Source organism: Pholcus phalangioides, unplaced genomic scaffold, assembly GCF_987345545.1.
Source record: "Pholcus phalangioides strain wild (caught in Gottingen) unplaced genomic scaffold, Ppha-v1.0 ptg000039l_1, whole genome shotgun sequence".
Lineage (NCBI taxonomy): Eukaryota > Metazoa > Arthropoda > Arachnida > Araneae > Pholcidae > Pholcus > Pholcus phalangioides.
In genome coordinates, this window is record NW_028301625.1 from 13434087 (window position 1) to 13460072 (window position 25986).

A 25986-nucleotide genomic window follows, 5' to 3' on the forward strand; every position below is an offset into this window, starting at 1 on the left:
TGATTGAAAAATTTAATTAATGATAAATGTTTTTGTACAAAAAATTAAAATATTGAAAGAAAATGCCTTTCTATGTTATTAAATCAATTTCTGTTTATTTGAAGGTTAATTACTTGAAAAATTCTTCTGACCCCCTCGAAAGGTCAATCATGGAGGCCTGGAAGGCAAAGTGATTTTTCCGAGACCCCCAGCTAAAAAAAAAAATACCTGCCTTTTAATTTGCAACTTATTCTCTTGAAAATTGTACCCAGATCTAATTGTCATGAGGATCTAATGTCTTTGTACCTAAGGCCTCGAGGCGCGTGCCTGTCTTTGAGAAGGCACCTAGTAAGAGCCAAGTTTTAATAGAATAGGGACGAACTTAGAATATGCAATGCAGATCTTTATGGATAATAACATCGCGACTGTGTAGTTTGATCCACTGTAGAAGCAAAAAGAGAAGGAGAGAAATGCTACCAGATCTAGATTGCAAACGAACTCGAAAATGTATCAGAAGGAAAAGTTACCCAATGAGGATGATTAACCAAAAATAAGGTACCTGTCGATAATATTTGGCTATGCCAGCTCGGTGGTTCCTTGTGAAGCTAGTTTGGGAAATTCTATAAAGCAGTCAATGGGAGAAAATATCTTGGAATGTTTTTAACAGATTAGAAATAGTTTACAAACTTTTCATTTCTCTTATCGCCTTCTTCTTCAGAAACTTTTTTCGCTCATCGTCCCCTAACTCAAGTGAATCCGTAGGATCCTATGTTACATCCGTAGCTTCTATCGCCTCCCTGGACTATTCCATCACCCACTTTGGGAACACTGGACTACAACAAAAGGTAAAAATCTGAGGTCTGTCTTTTTTGAAAGCATGAAGTAAAAATTCCAAAAAATACATTTTGAAAAATTAAAAAACAGTGATAGTAATGTTTACTTGCTCTAGTCTAATCTTTAGCTCGCTCAATTCAACAAATAAAATTTTTAATAAATTTTACATTCTAATTAAAAGAAATATTGAATAAGAAAAATTTTAACACTAGAACCACAGAGTGGGTCAATTTGACCCAAATCAAACTTTGTTTTCATTTATCTCGTAAACTTAAGTTCAGATGATAAAAAAAATTTGTGACTTTTCATGATATCATATAAGTATTAATTCACAAAAATTTTATTATCTTCACATTGCATGTTTCAGAGCTATAAGCGCTTATACCTAAAACTGCGGTTCGGGTCATTTTGACCCAACGTATTATTCTATAGGAAAAAGGGGTGTATAATTTTCTTGGAAGTGGTTACCTTTTCAAAATGAAGATAGTGAAGAATAAAGGTCTTTCAAGGTCAAGGTCAATTTATTGTCCGGGGAGATTATCTTTTTTTCAATGAATGAATGACAAGTACAGCTGAATATTTTTTTCTTTGTACACTTGAATACCTGGAACTCTGATGGAACTCAAGATAGGTTTTGGAAAGTAAAAGCTTAACTCTAGAAAAAAATGTGTAGCTAAAATTTCTGTTGGCAAACGATGTCAGAGAAAAATAATAAAATTTTGGCTTGCACCAAATACATTTTGAACGGATTTCCAAACCTTGGGAAGGATCAGCGTCCAACGAATCTCTATCTTTTAGAACACATAGTGATGCAACTGATCAAGCCATTTGAGGACAAGGGCAGAAACGCCTCAACCAACACCTTTTTTCACTACACTGAAGCTGGCTCAAATGTTATAAAAGCTAAAAAATATGAGCTTAGTAGGGACGGTGAGATGAAATCAAAGAGCAATATTATCTGACGTAATATTGTGATGATAGTTTCATCAAACACTGCTATGGGAAAACAATGATGCCACAATGAAAATTTATGAAGGAAAAAAATGTTTTATTACTCAGCACGCTTCATCTGACAGTGGATATCGACAAGCCCCAAAAAGTTTCCAGAAACTATTTCACACTACAATTCAGCAAAGTTTGTCGTAGTTGTAGCTGATCAAATGGCCAGAAAACGTTTGGTTAAGCCTGTCCACATTTTCTACAACATCTTAGATCTCAGTGTAAAAAAAATCTTGGATTTTGTATAGAGCAGTACAGAAGGCCAGAACTATTTTTCGAATGCAGTTTCTCTAAAATCTTATTGATCATCATACATGTTGCCCTTGCGCAAGAGGAAATATCCGTGCGCTCTTGATCATGTAACTGTTCGTTAGCCATCAAAAATAAAAACAAATAAATAAACGAGTCTGATGTCAGGTAACATCAAAATGTGGAAACAAATCTGTTAATTTTTGCATGGGTTGTGCAACTTCAACATGAGGTGAATGTGCAAGAATAGTAAAAAAATATTTTCTCCTCTGCTCATCATAAAATCCCCTTATCAGTAAGAAATCTATGATGAGCAGAGTTAACGTACAATTATTTAATTGGGTGGAGGCTTTCCTAAAATGTCGTAAACAGTCTGTCCATTTTAATGATCATAACTCCCCATCCGCCCCCATAAAGTCTGGGACACCTCAAGGATCGGTCCTCTTCCTGTTACTTTTCTTAATTTACATCAATAACCTTCCACAATCCCTCAACTGCACCACTAGATTATTTGCTTATGACTGTGTCATTTACCGTATCATTCATTATCAATCTGATCAAGAACTTCTCCAACATAACCTGGCCTCCATCGCTGACTGGTGTTCCTTATGGCAAATGCCAATCAATATCTCAAAAACAGTTCACATGAAAGTTACCCGTAAATTACTTCCTCTTGTGAATACTCCTACTCCCTCAATAATTTAACGTTATCCCAAGTTTCTCATATCAAATACCTTGCTGTCATAATTTCAGCCAACCTACGTTGGAGCAAACACATTGACTACGTTTACCAGAAGTGTCTTAATAAACTTTTCTTCCTCCGCCGCAATCTTAAACACTCCACTCAGGATATCAGACTTCTCTGTTACCAAACTTATATCTCCCCCGTCCTTTCCTACGCCGCTGAAATTTGGGACCCCTACACCTCCAGCAATATAGACAAACTCGAATCAATCTAAAATAAATCCTCCCGTTTGTTCATGACTGTTGGTCATTCTTCGTTTCCGTGTCCGAACTTAGAAACAAACTTCATCTCCTCCCTCTCTCTACTCTTCGTCTCATTTCTCTATTAACATTATTTTATAAAATTTATCATGGTCATTTCAACATAGATAGTTCTGGTATCTTAGCCAAACCATCCTACATCTCTAGAAGACTCAACCATTCCCTTAAATCAAAACCTATTTTTGCTTCCACTGACTGCTTCAAATACAGCTTCTTCACTCATACCATTGGTGAATGAAACAAACTCCCAAGCTCTGTTGTTGAATCTCCCACTATCACCATTTTTTTGTCCAATATCAAACAATATCTTTGTCATTTTCAATCGCATCCTCTTGTATAGGCCCCAGGGCCAACAATATTGTATAAATAAATAAATAAATAAATACTTATTTGACAGAATCATATTATAGGCATTCTCATACTTAATTTCATACACTTATTTTATATCTTTGTCCAATATGGGATTACTGAAAAAAGTTTTTGTACTGAATAGTGTAAATAATGTATACTAAGTCTTATTTTTACAGCATTACATCAGTTTTTAGCTAATCTTGAAGACCATTTTACAAATAAAGTTTTCCTTTATAAATACACAATTAAACAACATTGAATAAAAGTAGGGGGAAACCCAGGAAAACCGATAAATAAATTCCTGTTTTCGCTATGAAACACTGTTTCTTCACAGTTTGGCTCGATTTGACCCAGTCCATGGTTCTAGGTATACCGAAAGTGTCGCGGTTCTAGTGTTAATGAAAGAGTTACAGAAATGTAACCCAAAAGTACAAGCAGATGTGTTACGTGGCATTGATTTTGACGATGTCATCAAAGAATTTGCAAAATTAGAAAAGGGGGGGGGGGACCTTTCAAATAAATAAAGTGTGTGCGTAGAAATATCATTTGACTATACTGGGTGCATTATATATATTCTGCCTTAGATATTATTTACTTCTTTAATATAAAATTTCATCCGTGTATTTTTTAGGTGAATATGTCTTTTAAATCATTTGACGATACTGGGTGCATTTGCAAAAAGTTGTGAAACTTTTCAAAAACTAAATAATTTAAATGCTCATGTCTTAAGAAGTATTCAGTATAAGTGATTTTGATGTCTGCGGAGTAGACCTCGTTAAAGTAAATCCAATGATAATCCTCTGGTTTTAATACCTCTTGTTTGGTCTGGGCACCAGGCTTGCGGTCCGTTTTCATAACAAAATTGTTTTACGCTATATCTTGAAAGGTACAGAATGCATATAGATAACGTTAGTATTGTTAGTTATTTCAGACAAATCTAATGATACCAATTCTATTATGCCATTACCTACCACACGATTCAGATCACAAAATATGTATTCACTTCAAAACTTTGTCTACCCCAATTTTTTTTTTCAATTGATCGATTCAATAATGCACGGGGTGGGGGGGTTATATAATTGTTCAACTCCATCCAGTGATGAGATAATAAAGTAGAAGGATGGCTGTACAGATGGCAGCACATGTATGACAAATTTTTTCGTCATATCTATGTGAAAAAGACAGAAAAGTCTGTGCCGTCAGCAAAGGCACCACCATTACGTATGGCAGCGACAGCAATTGCCGTCGTAACCACTCAACTGGTGAAAAAGACCGAGATAAAAGTCTGCACAACGGCAAATGCACTGCCATTATGTATGGCAGCAGTGGCAAACGCTGTCATAACCTTTTGACTGGTTAATCCGGCCCTGTTCATTCGTATTCAAAGGAAGTTTTTTATCAAAAATCGCTATATGACCTGAGTTTCCCTTCAAGACTACCTTAAAATTTCTTTATGGGTTGCTCAGTGGACAGAATGATAGCAATGCTGTTTGAGCTAGAAGTTAAAGTCAAAAATAATGACATTCATTTTGTTGCAAAACATTGTGGCATCAATATTTTCAACTTTCAAGTTTAATGTCTTTAAAAAATTCAAGGTCACGCGATCGTGATGGACTGTGAAAAGAGAAAAAAAGTTGGAAAGTTCTTTCTTTTAACTTTTTTCTTTTTGGAACTAGGAAAGAACGCGTCCTGTGGGATGCGTGAACCAAGTTTTTATGCGTCATTTTCTGAAATTCTGTCTATTTGACACATCAATGGCATCTTGGTAGGTCTTTAAATTTTTTTACAGTAGAACCTCTCATAATGAACACTCCCTGTCAGTGGACACCTCCAGTTGACAGACACTTTTTTTTAATTATTTCAATGGTCCTTAATGTGTATTTTACTACACATAGATGAACACTCCTTGTTTGCAGAGAAAATCTTCTGTCCCATGGGTGCCCATTGTCAAGAGGGTTTTACTCTATATGTTACTGTGAATGTGATAAATCAATAACAATGCATCATACAGTAAAACCTCGTTAAGTCGTCACCTTGATAAGTCGTCACTCCGGTTAAGTCGTCATTTTTCTTCAGACCCTTCTAGCTCTCATAGACCACAATGTTATTAAACCCTCGTTTATTCGTCGCTAATTTCGGTTAAGTCGTTACTATGAAAAAGTATGAGAAAGAGGAACAGACTATTTTTATGGCTCCCATTAAAAGAAGAGCTTGTTAACAGCATTGCCATATGCTTAAAAGTGATCATAAAATCCTATATACTCAAACGGAACAGTTTAAGTAACGAAAGTTACGCTGGGGAAGTTCATTTGCCAACTAAGGTTTTTGGAATGTTGGGGACTGTTCAAGCTAGATCTCATTTCTGTCTGCGCTCCATTGGAGAAACTGGACAAACCGCGAGACACCCAAGCTCTGTTGCAAGAAGCAACGTAAGCACTTCGCCCCCCCCCCCCTGGGGGGGGCAGGGCATCTCCGGCAAAACCAAAATTTATTGATACGTCAAAGATTACATATAGTGCAAGGAAATCAAAAATTATGTAAATCGAACGATCAAATTAATCAAGTTAAAGTCAAAGTGCAACGCGGGCATGGATAATAAATAATCATAGAAAGCATGGACTCTACTAATTTAGGACTTGGAATTTAAACAAAATATCTTTGTTGAAAAAAATTTGACATTCTTTCTCAAGTTGAGGTCTTCTGTTTTACTTTTCCCTGCCCAGGGCCCCTCCACCAAGTCAAAAGTGTTCGAGATTACTTTGTAGTTGCATCATGAACTACTGATGAAGAATTGAAACGCTAAAATTAAATTTGATGTATATGTAAAATTAATGTGCAAAGCTACGTGCACACAAAGCTCCTATGAAGAAAAGCTACAGGGTGATCAGCGAATAAGCCCTTATTTCAAAATTAAATATCTCTACAACAAAGATCAATAGAATTATGCGGTAAACGGTATGTTTATTAGCAAAACTGTAAGAATGTTGTACAGAAATTTCGAAAATTTAGTTTTTTTAAAAAAATTTTTAAATTAAAAAACAAACAAAACTGGAGATTTTGGGGTTCCAAAAATCCTCATTTGTGTGAAGAGAAACCACTGCATTCGCCTAAAGTTACTGCATGGGCTGCGGTATGCGCCATGTGTGCTGACAAATTGTTCCAAAATTGTAACGTAACGTTCAGTAGTAATCGTTTCTCGCACGAAGAAGGGTCCGATAATGCCTCTGGCGCATACCGCAGCCCATGCACTAACTTTAGGAGAATGCAGTGTTTTCTCTTCACACAAATGAGGATTTTCGGAACCCCAAAATCTCCAGTTTTGTTTGTTTGTTTTTTTAATTTTAAAAAATTTAAAAAAAAAATCAATTTTTGAAATTTCTGTACAACATTCTTACAGTTTTGTTAATAAACGTACCGTTTACTGCATAATTCTATTGATCTTTGTTGTAGAGATATTTAATTTTGAAATAAGATCTTATTCGCTGATCACCCTGTACTTATTAAAACAGTTGTTCTAAATTAAAAATTACTAGTATAAATCAAAGTGTACAGTACATTTCACCACAATAATTTAAGTAATAAAAGATAAAAAAGATAAAGAAATTGCTATTATATTTTTTCTTTCGCAATCTATAAATTTTATTAATATATTGTTATTTTGATTCATACTTTAATAAATGTCATATTACTTTAAATTTATACGATTTTCATAACATCGCACATTGAAACTGACGGAACTCCGCCTAAGTCGTCACTCCGCTTAAGCCATCATAATTTTTCGGTAACTTGAGGTGACGACTTATCGAGGTTTTACTGTATATGTATAACCCCCAAATATCTCAGTAAGTTTAATGAATTTCACCATATTTATGACATTTACAGGCGATTATGAATAATTCACAAATGAAGTTGATAAGTTTGACAATGTCGAAAAGTCATATGGCAAATATTACCCTCATTTGACCACTTATTGGTTTTTCCCCCATATCTGATACGTGCACTACACCGTAAGAGTAAAGAGACTGGGCGGTCTGGAAGGAAAGGGCATTAATAATATCAAAGCATATATACAGGGTGCATAGATAACAAGACGCGTAACATTTTACTGGTGAACTGTTGATCCTAGAAACATACGTTCAATTAGTTAAAGTATCTAAATAATGTTTAGTGCTCAGATATGTCATTCATGTCGCAAGGGGTTATATAATTATTAAAATAAAAAAGTTGCTTTTTATATGGACACTTTGTGCTAAAAAATCCAATTAGAAAGTTGTTGCCCTGTTTCTCTTGATACCAACAAAAAAAAATTCCATGTTTCTAAGTGCAATATTCATTGTGATATTCTCAAATTAGAAAAATGGAAAATTTTGACCCCACATTTTAGAAAAAGCAGCATTAAATGTAGGTAAACCGTTTTACCCGGTATTCTATATAAAACCCCTTTATTAAACCAAACGCTCCCCCATGTTAATATTACTGAAGAACTTCTAACGTATAGGGGACAGTATTCTATATAACCACAATTCTATATAATTGTGTTCCTTTAAGCTTGTGTTACGTAGACAAATGGTGAAAGACAAATGTTTCATTAGTTGGAGATGATGGCTTCAAACATAAACAATCACAGAATAGTATAGTATGTTATGGCCTTAAACTTATTGCTGGTCTAATGAGGAGCAAGCTTTCAAGAAGGCAACCAACAATGATCAAAGAATTCCAGGTGGCTTTTGGCAGATACACACCTGAGAGAAGAATCAGAAGCAGACATTTCCAGGATACAATAGTTGTTAAAATAGGATAGAGGAAAAATGAGTTAAGAAGGGTAATTTAGGACATATAGAAGACCTTCTCAGCCGAAGATTGGAAGTACAGATGGCTTGTGGGAAAAGTATGCAAAGTTGGAAAAGAACAAGCGACTTAATTTGACAGAGGTATAAGACAATACCTCTACAAATTACCTAGCAGAATTGGTAATTGCAATAAGGTCACATTGTTTAATGGCCCCACTATCAGAAAAAATTGAAACTTGTTAGAATATTATATTAATGCACAAATAATTGGTTTATTTATTTCTGTTTTTGGTATCAGACATGGCTGTTCAAGTCTAAACAAAAACAAATGTTGTCTCTTATTTTTAGTGTTTAAATCTCTATTGAATGTGTTAGTTCAATATAATATTTATAACTATTTACTCTCCCACACATCATTAGTAAAAAGGAAATATCAACAGATTCTAATTCTAAGAAAAATTACTGACATCAAAATAGCCCAGTCCTTCAACTTTAATGTACAATCAGATTAATGCTTTTAAATCACAATGAATATTCAGAATATAGTGGCATGAAGTTTTTACACTTGCAAAAGGAAATATGCAGTCAAAGGGGAAAAAATTGAATGAAAACATGTATCTTAAAAAAGTGCTAAGAATCAAGTTTAAAGCAACATTCTTTTCTTACTTACTTTTCAATCGTCTACTTGTCTATCAGCTTGCGTACCAAATAGCAACTGGAAGAATACTTCTTGATATGGTTGATGATCAATATAACGACCCCACATTTTAGCGACCATTCCATTACAACGACCGGTAGGATAATTCTTAAGTGTTTTTATAGAATGACTATCATATATGTTAGAAAAAAATTGTACCCATTCAGATTTTCTCTTTAACTAACCTTTGACCTTGAAATATTTTTTTAGGCTTCCAAATCATCCCATACACTGCAGAGTTTAGTTTTTGCCAACATGGTAAAACTAGGTATTTACCAGTAAATACCGTGATAAAAACGGTAAAACCTTGATTGTTGTAAAACAATCAAAACCTTGTATTGATGATTATAGTTATTTAAATAAGAATTATCATTAAAAAAAGGGGGAAAACTTCAGCCTTGATTAAAAAAGAAAAATAAGAAGTATAGAAAAAAAACCATTATAACATGACCAATGTTTGATCCTTCATCAGCAGCACACTTAGGATTGGGATAGATGTAAAAAAACTATTTTTTTGTCTTTTCCCCTCTTCATATGTATAAATTCTTGTAACTTGAATTTTTTACATTCTATGCATAGATACACATTAGGGTTGGCAGGTTTTTGACGCATGGCAGTTTTTGACAGTTTAAACTGTGGTTTAATATTGCTCAAATATTGCTTTCAATATAAAAATTCCTGTTGAAAATACACACATTGATTGCATGTAATGTTTAAAGAGCCTACGTTATACAAAGAATAAATACTTAATATGATTATAAGGTTTTGGAGACCGTACCTACAGAGGGACATAGACTTGGTTGAAGGGGTGCAGAGAAGAGCTACGCATGTCCCCGTTGGCACATGCAGCTTAAGTTATGAAGAGAGACTTCATTTTTTGAAAAATGGAAGTACTCAGGTGTGGGGGCGATATGATGGAAGTGTTCAAAATTTTCAGTGGGATGGATAAGATGGTGAACTTTTAGTGCACCGCCAATTGATTGCTTTTACAAGGGGACACCAGTATCGATTGGTAAGGGACAATACAAGGTTATGGTGTCGTAGGGAATTTTTCTCTAATAGGGTTGTTAATAAATGGAATAGCTTACCCCCAGGGTAGTAAATTCTAACACAATTGACACATTTAAAAAGAAATACGATAAACATGTTGGGGTAAATCGAGAAGCTATCCATACTTAGAATAAGACAACCATAAATATATTTTATGGGCATTGTATAATATTTTATCATGTATATATATTGTTTATAATTGCATTTTTAATTGGGTTGCTGTATTTTTGAATATATGACATCTATATTTGTTATGGGCATCTTTTTATCAGCCACTTTGTTGGGCATTTTACCTGTTGTGGCCTTGTATTTGTATAAGATATTTTTTTACTCTCTACAGAATTATTTTGAACATTATTTTTTTTTTTACTGTAAAATATACAATTTGAACAGAGCATAACATAAAAGCTGATGGAAAACTATGAAACTATTTTATATTCTTCAATTCAAGATGATTCTTGACCTTCCAAAATTTAGTACACTGCTTATACATTTCTATGTGTAATGATATAAACCATCTGCTGTACTCTCTTCATAACTGATAGGTGTTTAAAAAGTTCTTTTATGCCATATATGTAATGTTGATTTCTGGTATTATTAAATTATCTGGATAATCACAGAAACTTAAAACAATACGCTTATTGTGTGCATAACATTAGAATATATCTTGCAATAAAAAATTACATGCTGAATTGAAAGGTATAAAATGTCTTTTAATTTGGCAGTGCTGATTGCATATTAGGGATGGGACGAATACAGAATATTCAGCTAATGTTTTGGCCGAATACCAAATATTCGTCAGCTGAGTATCGATTTTCTTAAAATTAACCACAATTATAAATAAAATTGGTGTTTTTAATTGAAAATAAAATTATTACCTGTGTCCGGATGTTGATGACATTTGAATTTTTCGCATTTCTCAATATTTTTTCATTTTTAAGGCATTTTTTCAGGTTTTAGGGCGTTTCTAAGATTTTTTTCACTTTTGAAATTTTTTCAAAATTAAAAGCAAATTTTTAAACAAAAAAAATTCATTAATTTCATCACTTGTATCTTCTTTTATATTGATGACAAACAAGGTTTATAATCAAATCCAGGTGAATTTGGTATTTAGTAAAAATTCCAAGAGCTGCCACACTCTGCCAAACAATAAATGAAACTGAATTAAAGAAATTTTTATCCTATATGGGATGTTGAGGGAGAGGGATTTTCATTATCTAAAAGGGTGAACATGGTATAGTACTTGTAGGGACAGGCTTAAATATTTTGCAGCCCTCTAAAACTGTGTTTCCCAATCCCCTAGTGCATGCCAGGTTTACATTAACAACCAAGAATGAATATCAAACTACTATTTCATGGTCACAAAAAAACATTCAAGAATTAATTTGGATGATAGTGCCTGCTGCCCAGCAGAAAAATTGCAAGTGTGCCCATAGGCACTTGAAGGTTGGAGGGGCTGTTGGGGTAAGAAAGCCATTTATCCATCCAAGGCCACAACTAGATATTCTTTCAGCCAGGCAAGCATGCATTGTAATTCCTTCGTGTAATTTTGAATAATTTTAAAAGAAGGGTTTAGCACCCCCTTCTAGACCAGCATCTGGGCACAAGATCCACCTGCATCCTTCTTCTTGGTTTGAGGGGTTCTGTGAATACCCTAGGCCAGAGGGTTTGATGACTGAATTTTACAGCTCTTAAACAGAATTTTAAGCTATTTGCTTTGTTAAGAACATTACATTTTGACTTTAATCAAAGTGTTTAATCCTTTTTTGCGGCCCCTAAAATTTAGCAGCCCGGTGCAACCGCACCCTTCAAACTGGCCTAAGTCTGACCCTGAGTACTCGCATGTACAATGGGGGGGGGGGGATTTTGAAATCTGCAAATTCATGTTGAGTAATTTCGATCAGTAAGAATGCTGTATGGGGTAAGATTTCGTAAGCTCTGTATTGCCTTGGAAATATTGACAAGTTGATATGAGAAGATCAATCTTCAGCATTTTGGTTTTCATCATTTAGTCCTTGCAGAAATTTGAAAAAAATAATGGTAAAAAAGTGGACTTATTGCCTGAAGAAAACATTTTGATGTCTTTATGGGAGCATCTAAAAGTTTTGCAATCAAAGATAAATTAACACTGTGAGTAGATCCCCAATATCCCCAATAACATCTGTTGATGTAGAGAGAAGTTTATCTTATCTTTTCAGAAATTTCTATTTTCTCTTGTAGATATCCTAACCCGCTCATTTGAAAAATTCCATTGACAATTTTTGATGAAATCTAATGCTGAGAATCAGGGGCGTAGCCAGAAATTTCGTTCGGGGGGGGGGCACTTTCATTTTGGGGGGGGGGAACCAAAGTGACAGAACAATGGATTTGGCCATCTTTTTCCCTTTTTTCGGACATTTTCTCACATTTCGGGGGAGGACCAGACCCCCAAGTCCCCCCCCCCCTCGCTACGCCCTTGCTGAGAATGAATGTGATTTTTGATAAATACGCAGAGATGCCATTGACCAGGGTTGGTAAAAAGAACGTTTTTTTTTAAAAAAACCAAAAAACCGGGGTTTTTTTTGGTTTAAACCGGTTTTTTTGTTTTGAATAGTATTAACGTTAAAAACAATGAAATTTCTGAAAAATCATTCAAACTCCTAATAATTAACTAAAATAAAATGTTTATTAATGTATGCTAATTCCCATTCCTAACTATTCCCATGCTAATTAATCAATAAATATTTATTACATTTTAACAAAAACCAACTTATGCAATTTAATTATTTTTTGCTCAACTCAATGGATTACTGTGTGTTTGAAAATTCTTTTAATGTTATTATTAATCATATAACATATAAAGGTTTTTCTCCAGTTACTTTCAGTATATTTAATTAGGAAGCTATTTTGCAAAAAGTAATAAAAATTAGGTGAATATAATGTATTTAATAAAGCATAAATAATGCAGATTAATTAGCAATGATTTACGATATACAGGGTGATTATAACTAAGGTTCTGATTTCAAAACACTGTAAAAAAAGAACGATTGTCAGAATGACTTGAAAATTGACATGAATATTCCTGAAAAAATTCAATTTTATTTGATAAAAGGGAAAAAATACTTAAAAATGTAAAATTAATGACATCATCCAACATGTGGGAAATTTGCTCGCAGAATGGAAATGATAGCCCGTCATGGCAAAATGATACCTTAATTATAGCATTGCACGATTTCATAATTCATGGAAACATAAAAAAAAAGGAAGTAATTGAACAAATAACTACAATTTACTTAAGAAATGTTAAATATGTTGTCCAACCTGAGGTTGAAAGCACAAAAATTGTTGTTCAACAACAGAATCAGAGTATGCCATGGTCATAATGTGGATGTGCTTGCAATCTTGCAATTCAGCTTTATTAAACCAAACGCCCCCCCCCCCCCCCCGTTAATATTCCTGAGGAACTTCTAACATATGGGGAATGTGCTGGAGATTGCAATTCACCAAAGTTTGCAATCTGACCACTGTTTACAACATTTGAGGTACCCCCACAGGTTAAGGTGCATCCTGTAAAAATGGGTCTTCAGCAGCTGCTTTGCTGGTATTGCAATGTGCATCTTGATAGAAGTTCTATCCACACACTGATGCTGTGGAAGTGCCGAAATGATGTGGTTGCACAAAATAGATTATACTGCTGGCCAAGTACAGTATCATCTACTTGCACATTTTGCACTTTTTTTCTTTTGCGAAAGAAACTTCCATTGCTTCAGGAGTATCCATGCAATTTTTCAAGTCATTCGGATCAGTACTTATTGTTTTGTACATAATAGTTTTGGAATCAAAACTTAAATTATAATCACCCTGTATATAGCTGATTATTTTTCATAAATCTGTTACTACTATACAGTAGAACCTTGATTAACTGGGCTCAATTATAGGACCATATTATATCAAATAATATCAATAATTGGATTATAGGACCACCTGGCCCTAGCATGATGGTGTCACTACTGTAGCTGCTTCTTTGTGAAAGGAAAAAGAAACCCTGTGAGATATAATACACCACTACATTTAGATGTGTGATGCAATCCTTATTCATGAATTTGCTAAAGATAGAGCATCAGAATGTAGCCAAAGGTTAGAAAATGTTGTAAGAATGAGAAATTTTAGCTTTTATATATATAACTTTAAATAACTAAGATACTTCATATGAAAAATATGTATATATTCTGGCCACTTTTCTGAGACTTTTTGAAAAAAACCACTTATAAAATCTTATGTCATTTAAAGATATACCATCAGAATGTACCCCAAGGATATAAAATGTGGTAAAAATGAAACATTTTGGCTAATAATGAACCAATATGATATTTTTCAAGGAAAAAAATGATATTTAGGCAACTTTTATTTGATTTTTTTGAAAAAAACCACTTGGTTTAAACCAAACAACCCTGCCATTGACACACTATAATGCATCAAATACCCGGAATTTTGGAAAAGGACGTATAAAAATTTTGTTCACGCATTCTTTCCTAGTTCTAAGAAGAAAAAAGTAGAGAGAAAGCACCTCCGCCGTTCCATGAGAATATCCTTTATTATTTATATTGCAATTTTTAACATATTTATTTTTTATTAATTATATTATTTTTATCTGTAACTATCTTTTTTGTATTTTTTTCCCATCATATATCTGAAACTATTATCACTACTGTATTTTTTAAACCTATTCATTGCAACAACCAGTATGGGACATTTGTCTCCTTGGTTGCCAATAATATCATATAACATGTATTCACACAAATTATAAAATAAATTTGAAATTGAAAAATGTCCCCAACTTTTTTTCCCTTTCTTTTTTTCTTCTTTTTACTGTGTATCATGATCATGCAAAATTGGAAAAGTGGTTTTACTACTTTGTACACTGTACTGTATTGATATGCACTCAGGTTGTTGAAGAATAAGATGGGGGATATCTAGTTGCTTCCCTGAATGAGGGGCTGTGTAATTGTCAAATTTTGGAGTTTTTATTCCCCTACGGATTTTCTCCGTTCCGGTTACATACCAGAAATTACGATACTTTCACAGCTATCTGCTAGCATTCAAAGATAGCATCTATACTGCGTAAATTCACCTTGTTCCTATAATATTGTGAATGTGCCTTTTTTTTAATCGTTAAGTATTTGAACGCCCGTTCAAATTGTAAAACTTTCCCAAGATAGTGGGAAAAAACCGAATCTGTAAAAACTTGACCTTGAATATCTGCAGTTTTGTCAGCTAGCTGCTATGTGGTAGTCACCGTTTCGCATCGCAAAAATCACAGGTGTGTACGTCAAATCGGTGTTTGGACGGGCACAGGATTTCATTCTTCACAGAAAGTTTGGGTCACTAACACTGGAAAACAATTTTTAATTTTTGATCTTGGGGGGGGGGGAGGAAGAGGCCCCTTATTACCCCCCCCCCCCCCAATTTTGCTTTTGGTGAAAATCTGAGTTTGGAACCCGCAATTGCGCAATGGTAATCGGCTAAATAAATGTGATTTCTATTAGGTTTTCAAATTTTGAATTGGCTATTCCTTTGAAAAAACTTCTGGTTGCCACGGTGATCCCACAGACATACAACACAAATATGTGTACATTAAACTTCAAATGCACGCATTACCAGTTTGGAGGATACATGCAGGACCGCAACTGGGAAGGAGGCAGGACAGGTGAATCTAGTGTCTTGGGCTCTAGACTAGAGGAGGGCACCAAATTCACCCTTTATAACTGCTTCTTCTACATTACATGGGTGTGCCAAAATGTGTGCTTGTCCCGTTTGAGAAAGTATCTAGTTGCGGCACCAGATAGATGGCACCACCTACTGAACACAAAATACGCCAAATGCTGGGCACACACACACACATAAGCACACTGTTAAGTTTCTCCAACACAAATCTGGCATAGCTTCCATATTCAGGTGTGAAAATATGTGGCAGTTAAATGGTAACAGATCAGAGTGGTGGACCATCAAGGAGAGAAAATAAAATCATTTTATACCAGGAAAATCAAAGTATGAATAGGGGAATCAGAAGATAAGTGTCTGAGAGAGAGATAGAGAGAATCGAACTTGCTTTAAATTTAATCAGAAGATATTGAAAGTGCTGAGATTTTTTAACGAAATATAAAATCAATCGGAAAGGAATTTATAGATCGATTTATTAGTAAATATATGAATGTGTGCCTCCAACTCTTAATTAAAGTGGATCCTGCTTATAATGTTTTTCAAAGACCATCATAAAAATGTTGTAAATAGGAATACACTTTAACCAGTCAACTGTCCAATTAATTTCTCCGAGCGTTACCCACAGTGCCCACTTTTTTTTTGAAGATGCACACACTTTTTCCATTTTTTTTCCATTTCTTGGAAGTTTGAAATATTAAAATATTTTTTTTATAGCTTGAATGTGTCGAGACATAATATGACACCCCAAAAGTGGGGAGGGGCGGTCATAATGTCCTGTGACTAAAAGAAATGCTGTTGATAGATTTATGTGGAACCATAGTAGTTGAACCTTTGCTAAAAGATATATGAGTAATAAAACAGATGCATTTTCGCAAGGGAGTTGGAAATTGAAACAAAAACGATGGGGATGCAGCTTTCCAAAGCATGCCAAAGGTAATAGTAATAATAATCTCAGACCTTGAAATATAATTGTCAACTCCATCTAGTGATGAGATAATAAAATAGAAGGATGGCTGTACAGAGATGGCAGCACATGTATGACAAATTATTTCGTCATATCTATGTGAAAAAGACAGAAAAGTCTGTGTGTCGGCAAATGGTGTCGTAGGCAACACCATTACGTATATCAGCAATGGCAAATGCTGTCTTAACCACTTGACTGGTGAAAAAGTCCGAAAAAAGTCTGCGCGTCTGCAAATGGCGTCGTAAGCACCAACATTACATATGGCAGCGACGGCAAACACTGTCATGACCACTTGGCTGGTTAAATGGGAAATCTTAATGAGAATTACTTATTGTTAGGACCACAAAAATAAGTTGTACTAAGTGGAAAAACATTCTAAATGGGAGAAATGTTATAAGCTTATAAGCGGGATCAACTGTATATTTGTTTTAGATTTATTACATGTGCAGAATTACATACGTTAAATTCTCAGTGCTAATGAGCTTCTTTGCAAGCTTTTCCTACTAGTAGTGAAAGTGTAGACAGTGAAAGTAAATAAACCTTTGGATAGAACATGTTTTTAGAAATAAATTACTTGATTCACAGACAGCCTACCACCTTCTCCTACCCAGAACATGACCCACCGCTCAGTCTCAACAAAAAAATATAAGCGGGTGATCAAAGACCTGGGGCATGCTGAAAGAAAATTCATAGAGATACCAGTGAATTAAGGGGGAAGGCATAATTTTTTTTCAAGGTAATTTTTTTTTGAGGGTCCCACATTCACTCAAAAAGGACCCAGATTTTTTGAATACAGGTAAATTAGAGTACGGTGGCATCTCTGAATACTATAAAAGAACTTTTTCTTTGATCTCCAGTCTATATTATGACTGGTTCAGTTTCTAAAGAAATTTGTTTTGATATTTTAATTGCATTTTTTGCAATTTTTGGAGGAACATTTCTTGTAGTTCTTAAGGCATTTTTTCCGAGTTTTTGACCCATTTTTTTGCTTTCATTTTTCAAGATTTTTTTAGGTTGACAACATTCGATTATTAGTAATTCTAAGTGATTGATACTGAATTTTAATTGTGCAGTTTATTATTTAAATTTATATTAAAAAACTGGTAACTGAGACAGTTTTATTGCCATGATACTGACAATCACATTTAACAATGATACATTGTATTTTAAGATTAGTGATACCTCATCTAACAAAGATGATTCATTCTGGAATCACATTTCTTAGCCAAAGTCTTCGTTGGCTGATACATGATTTCCCATAGGTTTCTATGGAAAATTGTTTGATTCATTCCAGCTTCTGCCTAAAATTTAAAGATAAGTTTTTTTAAAACTCCAAGGAATGCTATAAAAAAGACAAAAACTGATTGAATAAGACTGTTAAAATGAACAACTTCAAAATTTCATAAATGAGAATTAACAGGAAGAGATGAGAGAGTGCTGAAGATATTTTTATTTTCCAGTGTGTATACAACCATCACCAGTTTTAGTCTACTAAAGCTCGGGTTGACACAACCCAATCGAGTTTGTAAGTGTCCCCATCCATTTGTAATTCGGTCAGTTCCTTTGGGTGTCTAATACATGCAGATGGAAAAGATAAAGCTCCTAGAATTTCCAGACCGTTCAGCTTAAGGTTGTAACATTTTTAACTGTGATTAGCAATGGATCGATTAACTGACCCGATTAATTGAACCAACCCTATGAAATAGGTTCAATTTTTTTTCTTCAATCCAATTTTTATTTACATATCTTTTAAAATAATCCGTAAGCTTAGATTGATGCATATTTTTTGCTCCTCGAACCTTCATAATGTCATCTATACTAGCAAGCATCACCACAACTAGATGCTTGGTCAACTACGACAAGCATTTTGGTTCACCTTGTAATGTTGAAGGTGAGATTGAAGGGTGAAATTCGCACCCCCTTTTGGTCCAGCGCCCGAGGCACCAGATCTGCCTGTTCCCTCACCCCCCAGTTGCTGCCCTGCTAGCAAGACCTGCAAATATTTTGGACCCCATCTGCTCAGTTTACTTTGGCCCATATGTAATGCCTATATCGTCAATTTATAATAAAAACCTTGCTTGTACATCAAAAATTCCCAACTTAACAGGAAGAGCAAAAAGAGAATGGGATGTCCCATTGAATGACACACAAAAAGAGTCCATTTTTCTCTCTATAGAGATTATATTCTCTATAGATCCTTGCTGATTTTTAGTTATTTTTCAAAAGCTGTGATAGCTGAGATATAATGTTCTCAGTCTAAAACAGTCAAAAAGTCATTAAAAAAATTGATGTATTAGGTTTTCATTATAAGGTGACAATATGTTACCCTACGGCAGAACTCAAATTCCTAGAGAATAGATTTTCCAGCAAGACAATAATCCGAAGCACAACAGCTAAATCTGTCAAGATTTACTGCCAATGAAGTAAGAATCCTAGAATAGTCATTGCAGTCACCTGATCTAAACCTAATAGAATAGCTATGGCAGGTGCTCAAACATCACTGTAAAGCTACAAAATTTTCTAATCTATAGCAAAATTTAAGTTTTTGCAACAAAAATGAAAAGAAAACTGCAGAAATGTTAATTTATTTGCGGGATTCAATGCCCGTAGATGCTGTGCAGCAATTAATGATATAGGGTATCCTCAGAATATTGAAAAATATATTTATTATGGGGTTTTTTTTTCAATGATTTGATAATTTGGGATTGTGTGTAAATTTGCAGATAACGTGAGACTAATAGGGATAGTCGGGATTCAATCTGTAGGGAGATGCTGTAGACAAACTTGAATATAATTGCAACATGGGCTAATGAATCCAGCACAGCCTTCAGTGTTGATAAGTGCATGAATGCTCATTTTGGTATGACCCACCCACTTTTCAATAACGAGTTGAATGGTAATACTATCTCTGATGCAACAAGGGTCACTGATTTGGGAATTCTCATTGATGAGCGGCATAGGTTTCCCGAACATTGTTCAGCTGTGGTGATAAAAGCGAATAGAATGCTCAGTTTAATTCTTAAAAAAGTCTCTGTGTATTCTTCTAAAGACATTTTTCTGCTTTTTCAAGGCTTAGTTAGTTCTGGGGGTCTATTACGCTGATATTGTTAAGCCCGCATTTCAAATGTGTTTGGGGTTTATGGTGCATTGTGGGATAGATTTACGTCACCATAGCTAAAGATTGATTTTTCTCACAGCGTTACTAGTGATTTTCATTATCGTCATCGCTATGCTAAGTGGTAGATAACGCGACCGGAAAGCACTAGTTAAGCTTGCGTTATGGAAATAAGCATGGCCGCTCGTGCGTACATTTTTCGATGAAGGCAAGAGCAACGGAGACAAATTAGTAGAATTGGAAATTATTCATTCATTATTAATTTATGTAGTTCATTATAATGAATAATAATTCTTTGAATTACGTTACTTAATTTAGTAATGTGATTCAGAGACAGCATTATCGTTTAAAATGTTATCTAATTACACATACTTGATTGGAAAAATTATTCATAGTAATAAATCGTTACAAATTATTATACTCAGTACTAAAATAAATCTCTCTATGTAGAGAGATTTATCTGTACAGCAATATTTTTTTTCAAATCTTGCATGGAAATGCCTTTATTCTTAAGTTAAACTCATCTCAATATAAGAATATTATTTAACTGGTAAATCTCTCTCTATCGCGATATGTTTTCAAGACATTTTGAAATTCGCAACAATATTTTTTTATATCTCGATCAAAATCGATGTCAATATATTTTTAAACTGGTCCCCAGATTTTTTTTCTTAATTCGTTTAATAACATCAATATTTTGTAATGCGTTATTTTATAACTGATAATGTTTAAATAATTGTATTTGCTACTTTCCATGCAGTACACAGAAGTGTAATGCAGTAAACACCCTTACACACACAGTATACTCTGCACTCTAAGTACACTATAAAAAATCAAAGTAAATTTTATTAATCAACAAATAAATTTTTTCTAATCCTTGAGTGCATTTTCTGATCAGAGTATAAAAGAGATGTCAACAACAGTGTAAATTTGGTAGCACTTCATTTTCATGTTGTGTGAAACAAGCAAACCAATTGTCTAATTAATGATGTAAATAAAAGGTTACTTGTTCTTGATTTTGTCTTAATATCAAGACGGTAAATAAATATGTTAAAAACATGGGAATATATGATGGTGATATTTTTGCTAGTCGTTTTGAAAATTCATATAACATCATTAAACTTCAATAGAACATCATTTTTTAAACGTAATAATTTAGAAAATTTCCCCATGCCAGTTTCATGTGCATGCATAGCCTACCTCTTTCTCAAATATTTGACGAAAATAAAGAGAATCCGGATGAATTTTAAAAAATGTAGCTTGCAAAAATTAAGGACACACAAACACGCACAAAATAAATAAAAATACAGTAATAATAATGCACGTGCTGCATCACTCGTTGGTAGTGATGATAATTGTCAGCAGCAGAGAAAATTATCTGATTGGTCCATCCCTTTCAGACCTAACGCTACTCTCAGCCCAGAGAGTTTTTCGTAAAATAGATAATGACATACTGCGGGTTGCTGAGAAAATTCAAGTTTTTGACGATGGTCGTTGATATTTGCATTATGGGGCTCATTGAGAATTTGCATTAAGGGTGTGATGTCAATAATGACCTCATTGTATAACGATGTGAGCGTAATAGATCCCCTGGACGGGAGTATGCTATAAGTTTTTGGAGACCATACCTACAGATTGACATATACTTGGTTGAGTGGGTACAGAGAAGAGCTATGCTTGCTTTTGTTGGCACACAAGACTTGAGTTGTGAAGAGAGACTTGATTTCTTGAATATGCTTACATTGGGAGAACACAGGTGTTAGGGATATGCTTAAAATCCTGGCATCCTTCCCCTTAGGGCATACGCTGAGGTGTCAGGGATATAATTGAAGTGCCTAAAATTCTTAATGGGGTGGATAGGATGGACCATGAGTTAATAATACGCATTCAAAACCAACTGCTTTGACAAGAGGACACCAGTATCATTTAGTAAGGGACAACTCAAGGTTGTGGTGTCACAGGGAGACTTTCTCTAAAGGGTTGTGAATAAATGGAATAGCTTACCTCCAGTTGTCAGGAATTCTAATACAATTCACACCTTTAAAAAAAGTGTGATAAACATATTGGGAGAAATCGAAAAGCTGTCCTTACTTAGATAAAACAACCTGACAACCATGTTTTTTTTTTGTATTTGCAGTGTATTATATATTATTAATTTTTTTCAAGCTATATGCTTTTATATTGAATTGCTGTAGTTTAATTATATTTGACATTCATATTTTTTATGGGCATCTTTTTTTCAGCCACTTCATTGGGTATTTTGCCTTTTGTGGCCTTTGCGTTTGTAAGAATTGAATCTGTATGCTTTATATACAACTTAACCCATGCATTTAAATATTTGAACGTAAATAAGTTGTCCGACTTCTTTTTTTAACACAACTGTGAATGAAAAGTTCAACAAGTAATTTGAATAAACATGAAAGTGTGATTAAACGTCCATGTGAATGTAAAATGGACAATTATTCTAGATATTATATTATTTTATGAATTTGTATGCACCAGTGCTGAAGATGGCTGCAATATGCATCATCTAATCCTAGATCTAGTTAAACGTTATCTAGCTTCCCTTTCTGACTTTTTCCATTAATTTATTTTGTCTTTAGGTCTAATAAAACATTAATGTCAAATGATTTTGGGAAAAATAAATTTCAGTGTTAAAATTCTGAGATGATTCCAATTAGATTATTGGACGTTTTGGAGGCAGATATTCAACTTGTATAATATGAAATTCAAAAATATAATTTATGTGAATCATTCTCTCATCATTTGAAAAATAAAAATCAATATTTTTATGATTTAAATACACAATAAATAATGGCTATAATTTTCTTAAGTTTCACAGACGGTTAGAAATCAAAATGACAAGTGCAAATCAACAAAGAGAATGAAGTTGAGCTCACACAAAACCAATTGTAATGGAACAAAAAATCAATGCAATCTATCTGCGAAGAATGGAACTGCAATATGCAATATTAATTGGTATCATTCCACATGCAGGGCTGTGAAAGCCAAAAACTTTACTGATTCCAATTAGAATCACCATGGAAGAAAAGGCCAGTAAACTCGGCTGTGCTCTGCTAGTGGTACGAGTGAAGGTGAATTTTTTGGGGGCTACTTTTCTTGCTACTCATTTCGGCTCACACTGCAAGAGAGAGACTACAATAAAAAAAAATAGAAGGGCAAAAATGAGATGCTTGCACATCTTGTTAGTGATTTTACCAGCTGTGTGTAATTGAAACTTGCTAATTTTAGCTGTAACCTGCTTGTTCACCAGCTACTTTACTCCCCAGAGAATGGCTATTATACTCATACAACATAATAATTAAGTCTAATGCACCAGATATTTATTCAAGCTCAGATTTCAATTAGCCTTTGTGATAGATAGTATTTTATTTTTTTTATTCATGTATTTTCAATCATCTTATATATTTCAGTGTTTTCAATAATCGTACATTCTAGCGATTTCACCATGAAGTTGCATGAAGAAAATATTGTTTTTTGTTTCTGTTAGACATAAAATTGGTTGCTTAATTGTGTGACAATGACTCAGTGAAATTTTTCTTTTACTTCTAGCCAAATTGATGGTATCGCTCCAACATTTGCGAAAAAACCATCAATAAGACAAGAAGATGATGGACGTAGACTTCTTTTTGAATGCAGAATTTTAGCAGATCCCAAACCTGTTGTATGTTGGTATCATGATAATGTCCTGATACAGCCATCTGGAAGGTGTAAGGTATGTAAAGCAAACCCTAATAAAGATTACCATTTTTATAAAAACTTATTTTGACCCTTTAACTGCTTGATCATCTATCAGCAATCAATGTGATATTGTAAAAATTGAATTTTAAATAAAACAAAGGATGTGACTTCTTAAGAAGATTATGTACTGTCATTTGCACAGATATAAGGATCCCTTAATAAATATGTTTTAAACTAATTTTTTCCTTAACTAAAAAAACAATGAGACTGAAAAACAACGACTTTTCTGCCTGGCAGTTGAGTGGTTAATGCACTGGCCTTCAACTGTGCAGGTCTGGATTCGAACCTCAATTTGGGTATGATTCCTTGGATTCCAAGTCATCTTCTAATAATTAATTAATTGACTTACATTTATCTATCATGCACGGAAGTTGTGAATCTATTTATTACAACCATATATGGTTCCTTCCACAACACAGTGAACGAATATAACTATGGCAGGATCTGTGTCTTATCTGCCAAGTTGTCAACAAGTGATTGATATCCGTGTTTGTGGTTAGAAATCATCTGTGGTCATAATAACAACAGTGCAACAATGGTGCTTATTCAAGAATTAGTTCAAGTTTGTTATCATTATATCTAGCTGATTCTGAATTTTTATTTTTGATTATATACAAGCCTCAAAGCAGAATGTGCCGAAATCTGGGATGTACATTGCAGAACAATTACCGCTACTGCAGAACAATTTGGAAGAATTTTAAGAAAAAGTGCAAAAAACACTATTATATGTATGGAGATTTTTACCGCAGAACATTTCCAGTCAGCAGAAGGCTCGTCGCAGAACAGTGCTAAACATTCTGCTTTGGGGTATACAAGCCTGTTGACATGATATTATTTTGATAGCCCAGTGGTTCGTATTTTTGCATCTGCTAAATGTGACTTGTAATTTTTGAGGTACAGTGGAACCTTGTTTATACGACGTTCAAGAGGATGAGACAAAATGTCGTATAAATGTGTAAGTCAAATAACTAAGACTTCTTAAAAAAATTATTCCCCCCCCCCCCAGAGGCATTCAAAATATTTTAAAATTCAATGTGTTTAACTGCATCTTCAATTCTGTTATTTAAAAAAATTGCATTTCAATCATATTTGAGGGGAAAAAAATTAAATCGTATTTCAAATCACTTAACAAAACAAAGTTTAGCAGAACATTATCTTTGGGACACGACATTGGGTAAAAAATTGCAACAAGATCTTCTGAACTTGGAAAAATTTCCCATCTTGGACTCATATTTTTTCGGCAGTAGATGATTTGCAGCCAGCTGGGTCTTTGATCTTTGTTTCTCTGCTTTATAGTCATTTTCAAAATTGACAGTGGGATATTCAACTGCTTTACAATATCAACTTTCATCATTAATTTAAAATTCTTGTTGAATTCTTTCAAAATTTCCAATATTTTTTAGAGAAAGTGTTTTTCATTTTCTCAACATTATGAAAGACGAATTTGACACAGCCAGCAAGCAAAGTACCACAACAAAAGCAAATTCAACAGGAAATGATCAAAAGAACTTACTGTATGTGTGTGTGTATACTGTATATGTCTCTTATTGGGAGACCTATACACTTCATATGCTTACAATGGACTTTCTTATCCTTTGGTGAAATGCTGAAAACATTGTGCACAAAATTGTGAAGGGACATGGGGCGTCAAAAGAATTGAAACTCATTTCTTTGGGGTTTGCCGCGTCTGTGTATTCTCAGAAACAAGCAATAAACAAATCACTTTAATGTTCACTTTAAATGGTCATCAACCAGCTCACTGGCTGTTTTTGTATACATTACCAATCACCCTAAAATTTATGGCTTTTGCTGTGACAATATGCAAGAAGAACTGTTGCTGCAACGTATTTTCATTGCATAAAAAAATTGTGCGCATTTAAGGGATATAAATGACATTTTTTTCAAAAGATTCGGAATTCGAGTTGAAGTGAAAATGTAGAATAATTGAGGTTTTGTGTATAATAAATGAATTATTTTAACATTAAAATGTATAGGAACCAATTGTGGCCGAAGCCAAATGTTGTATAAATGTGAAAGTTGTATAACTGAGCGACGTATGAATGAAGTTTCCCCTCACTGTACTTAAAAAATAAATAAATTTCCAGATACACACCCATTCTTCAGAAATGCTTCAATATCAAAGTGGGAAGCGGGTTGTGTCCAGTCCTTCAATTTTCAATGTATATAGAAGAATTTAACATTTGATAAAAAAAGCAAATCCAAAACAGTGTTAAATTCTACAGTGGAACCCGGTTTATATGTGTCTCTCATTTGTATGATGTTTTCACTTTGACTTGAATCTCCCAGCTCATAGTAAATGGCATAAGTTCTATCCATTTTTGTAGATTGTAAAAACGTATGACTTAAATATATACAGGATTGTTTTGTTTTGTAGGTATTGAGCTCTAAAACCATTTCTTTCAATCAGCCTAGTTGGCGATCATTGTTTGTTTTTGTTATTGCATCGGAATATGCAAATTACTCGCAAGAA

At 34.0% G+C, this 25986-nt stretch overlaps 1 protein-coding gene across 4 annotated transcripts in view; it reads left to right on the forward strand.

Annotated features, from left to right (window-relative positions):
- Positions 1-25986, forward strand: part of LOC149065606 (twitchin-like) — an 834903-nt gene that overhangs the window by 51557 nt on the left and 757360 nt on the right. For all 4 annotated transcript variants that reach the window (XM_089253452.1, XM_089253454.1, XM_089253453.1 and 1 more), the window contains one exon: positions 23307-23469. In XM_089253452.1, coding sequence (XP_089109578.1) covers positions 23307-23469 — 163 coding nt within the window. The remainder of the gene's footprint in view (positions 1-23306; positions 23470-25986) is intronic.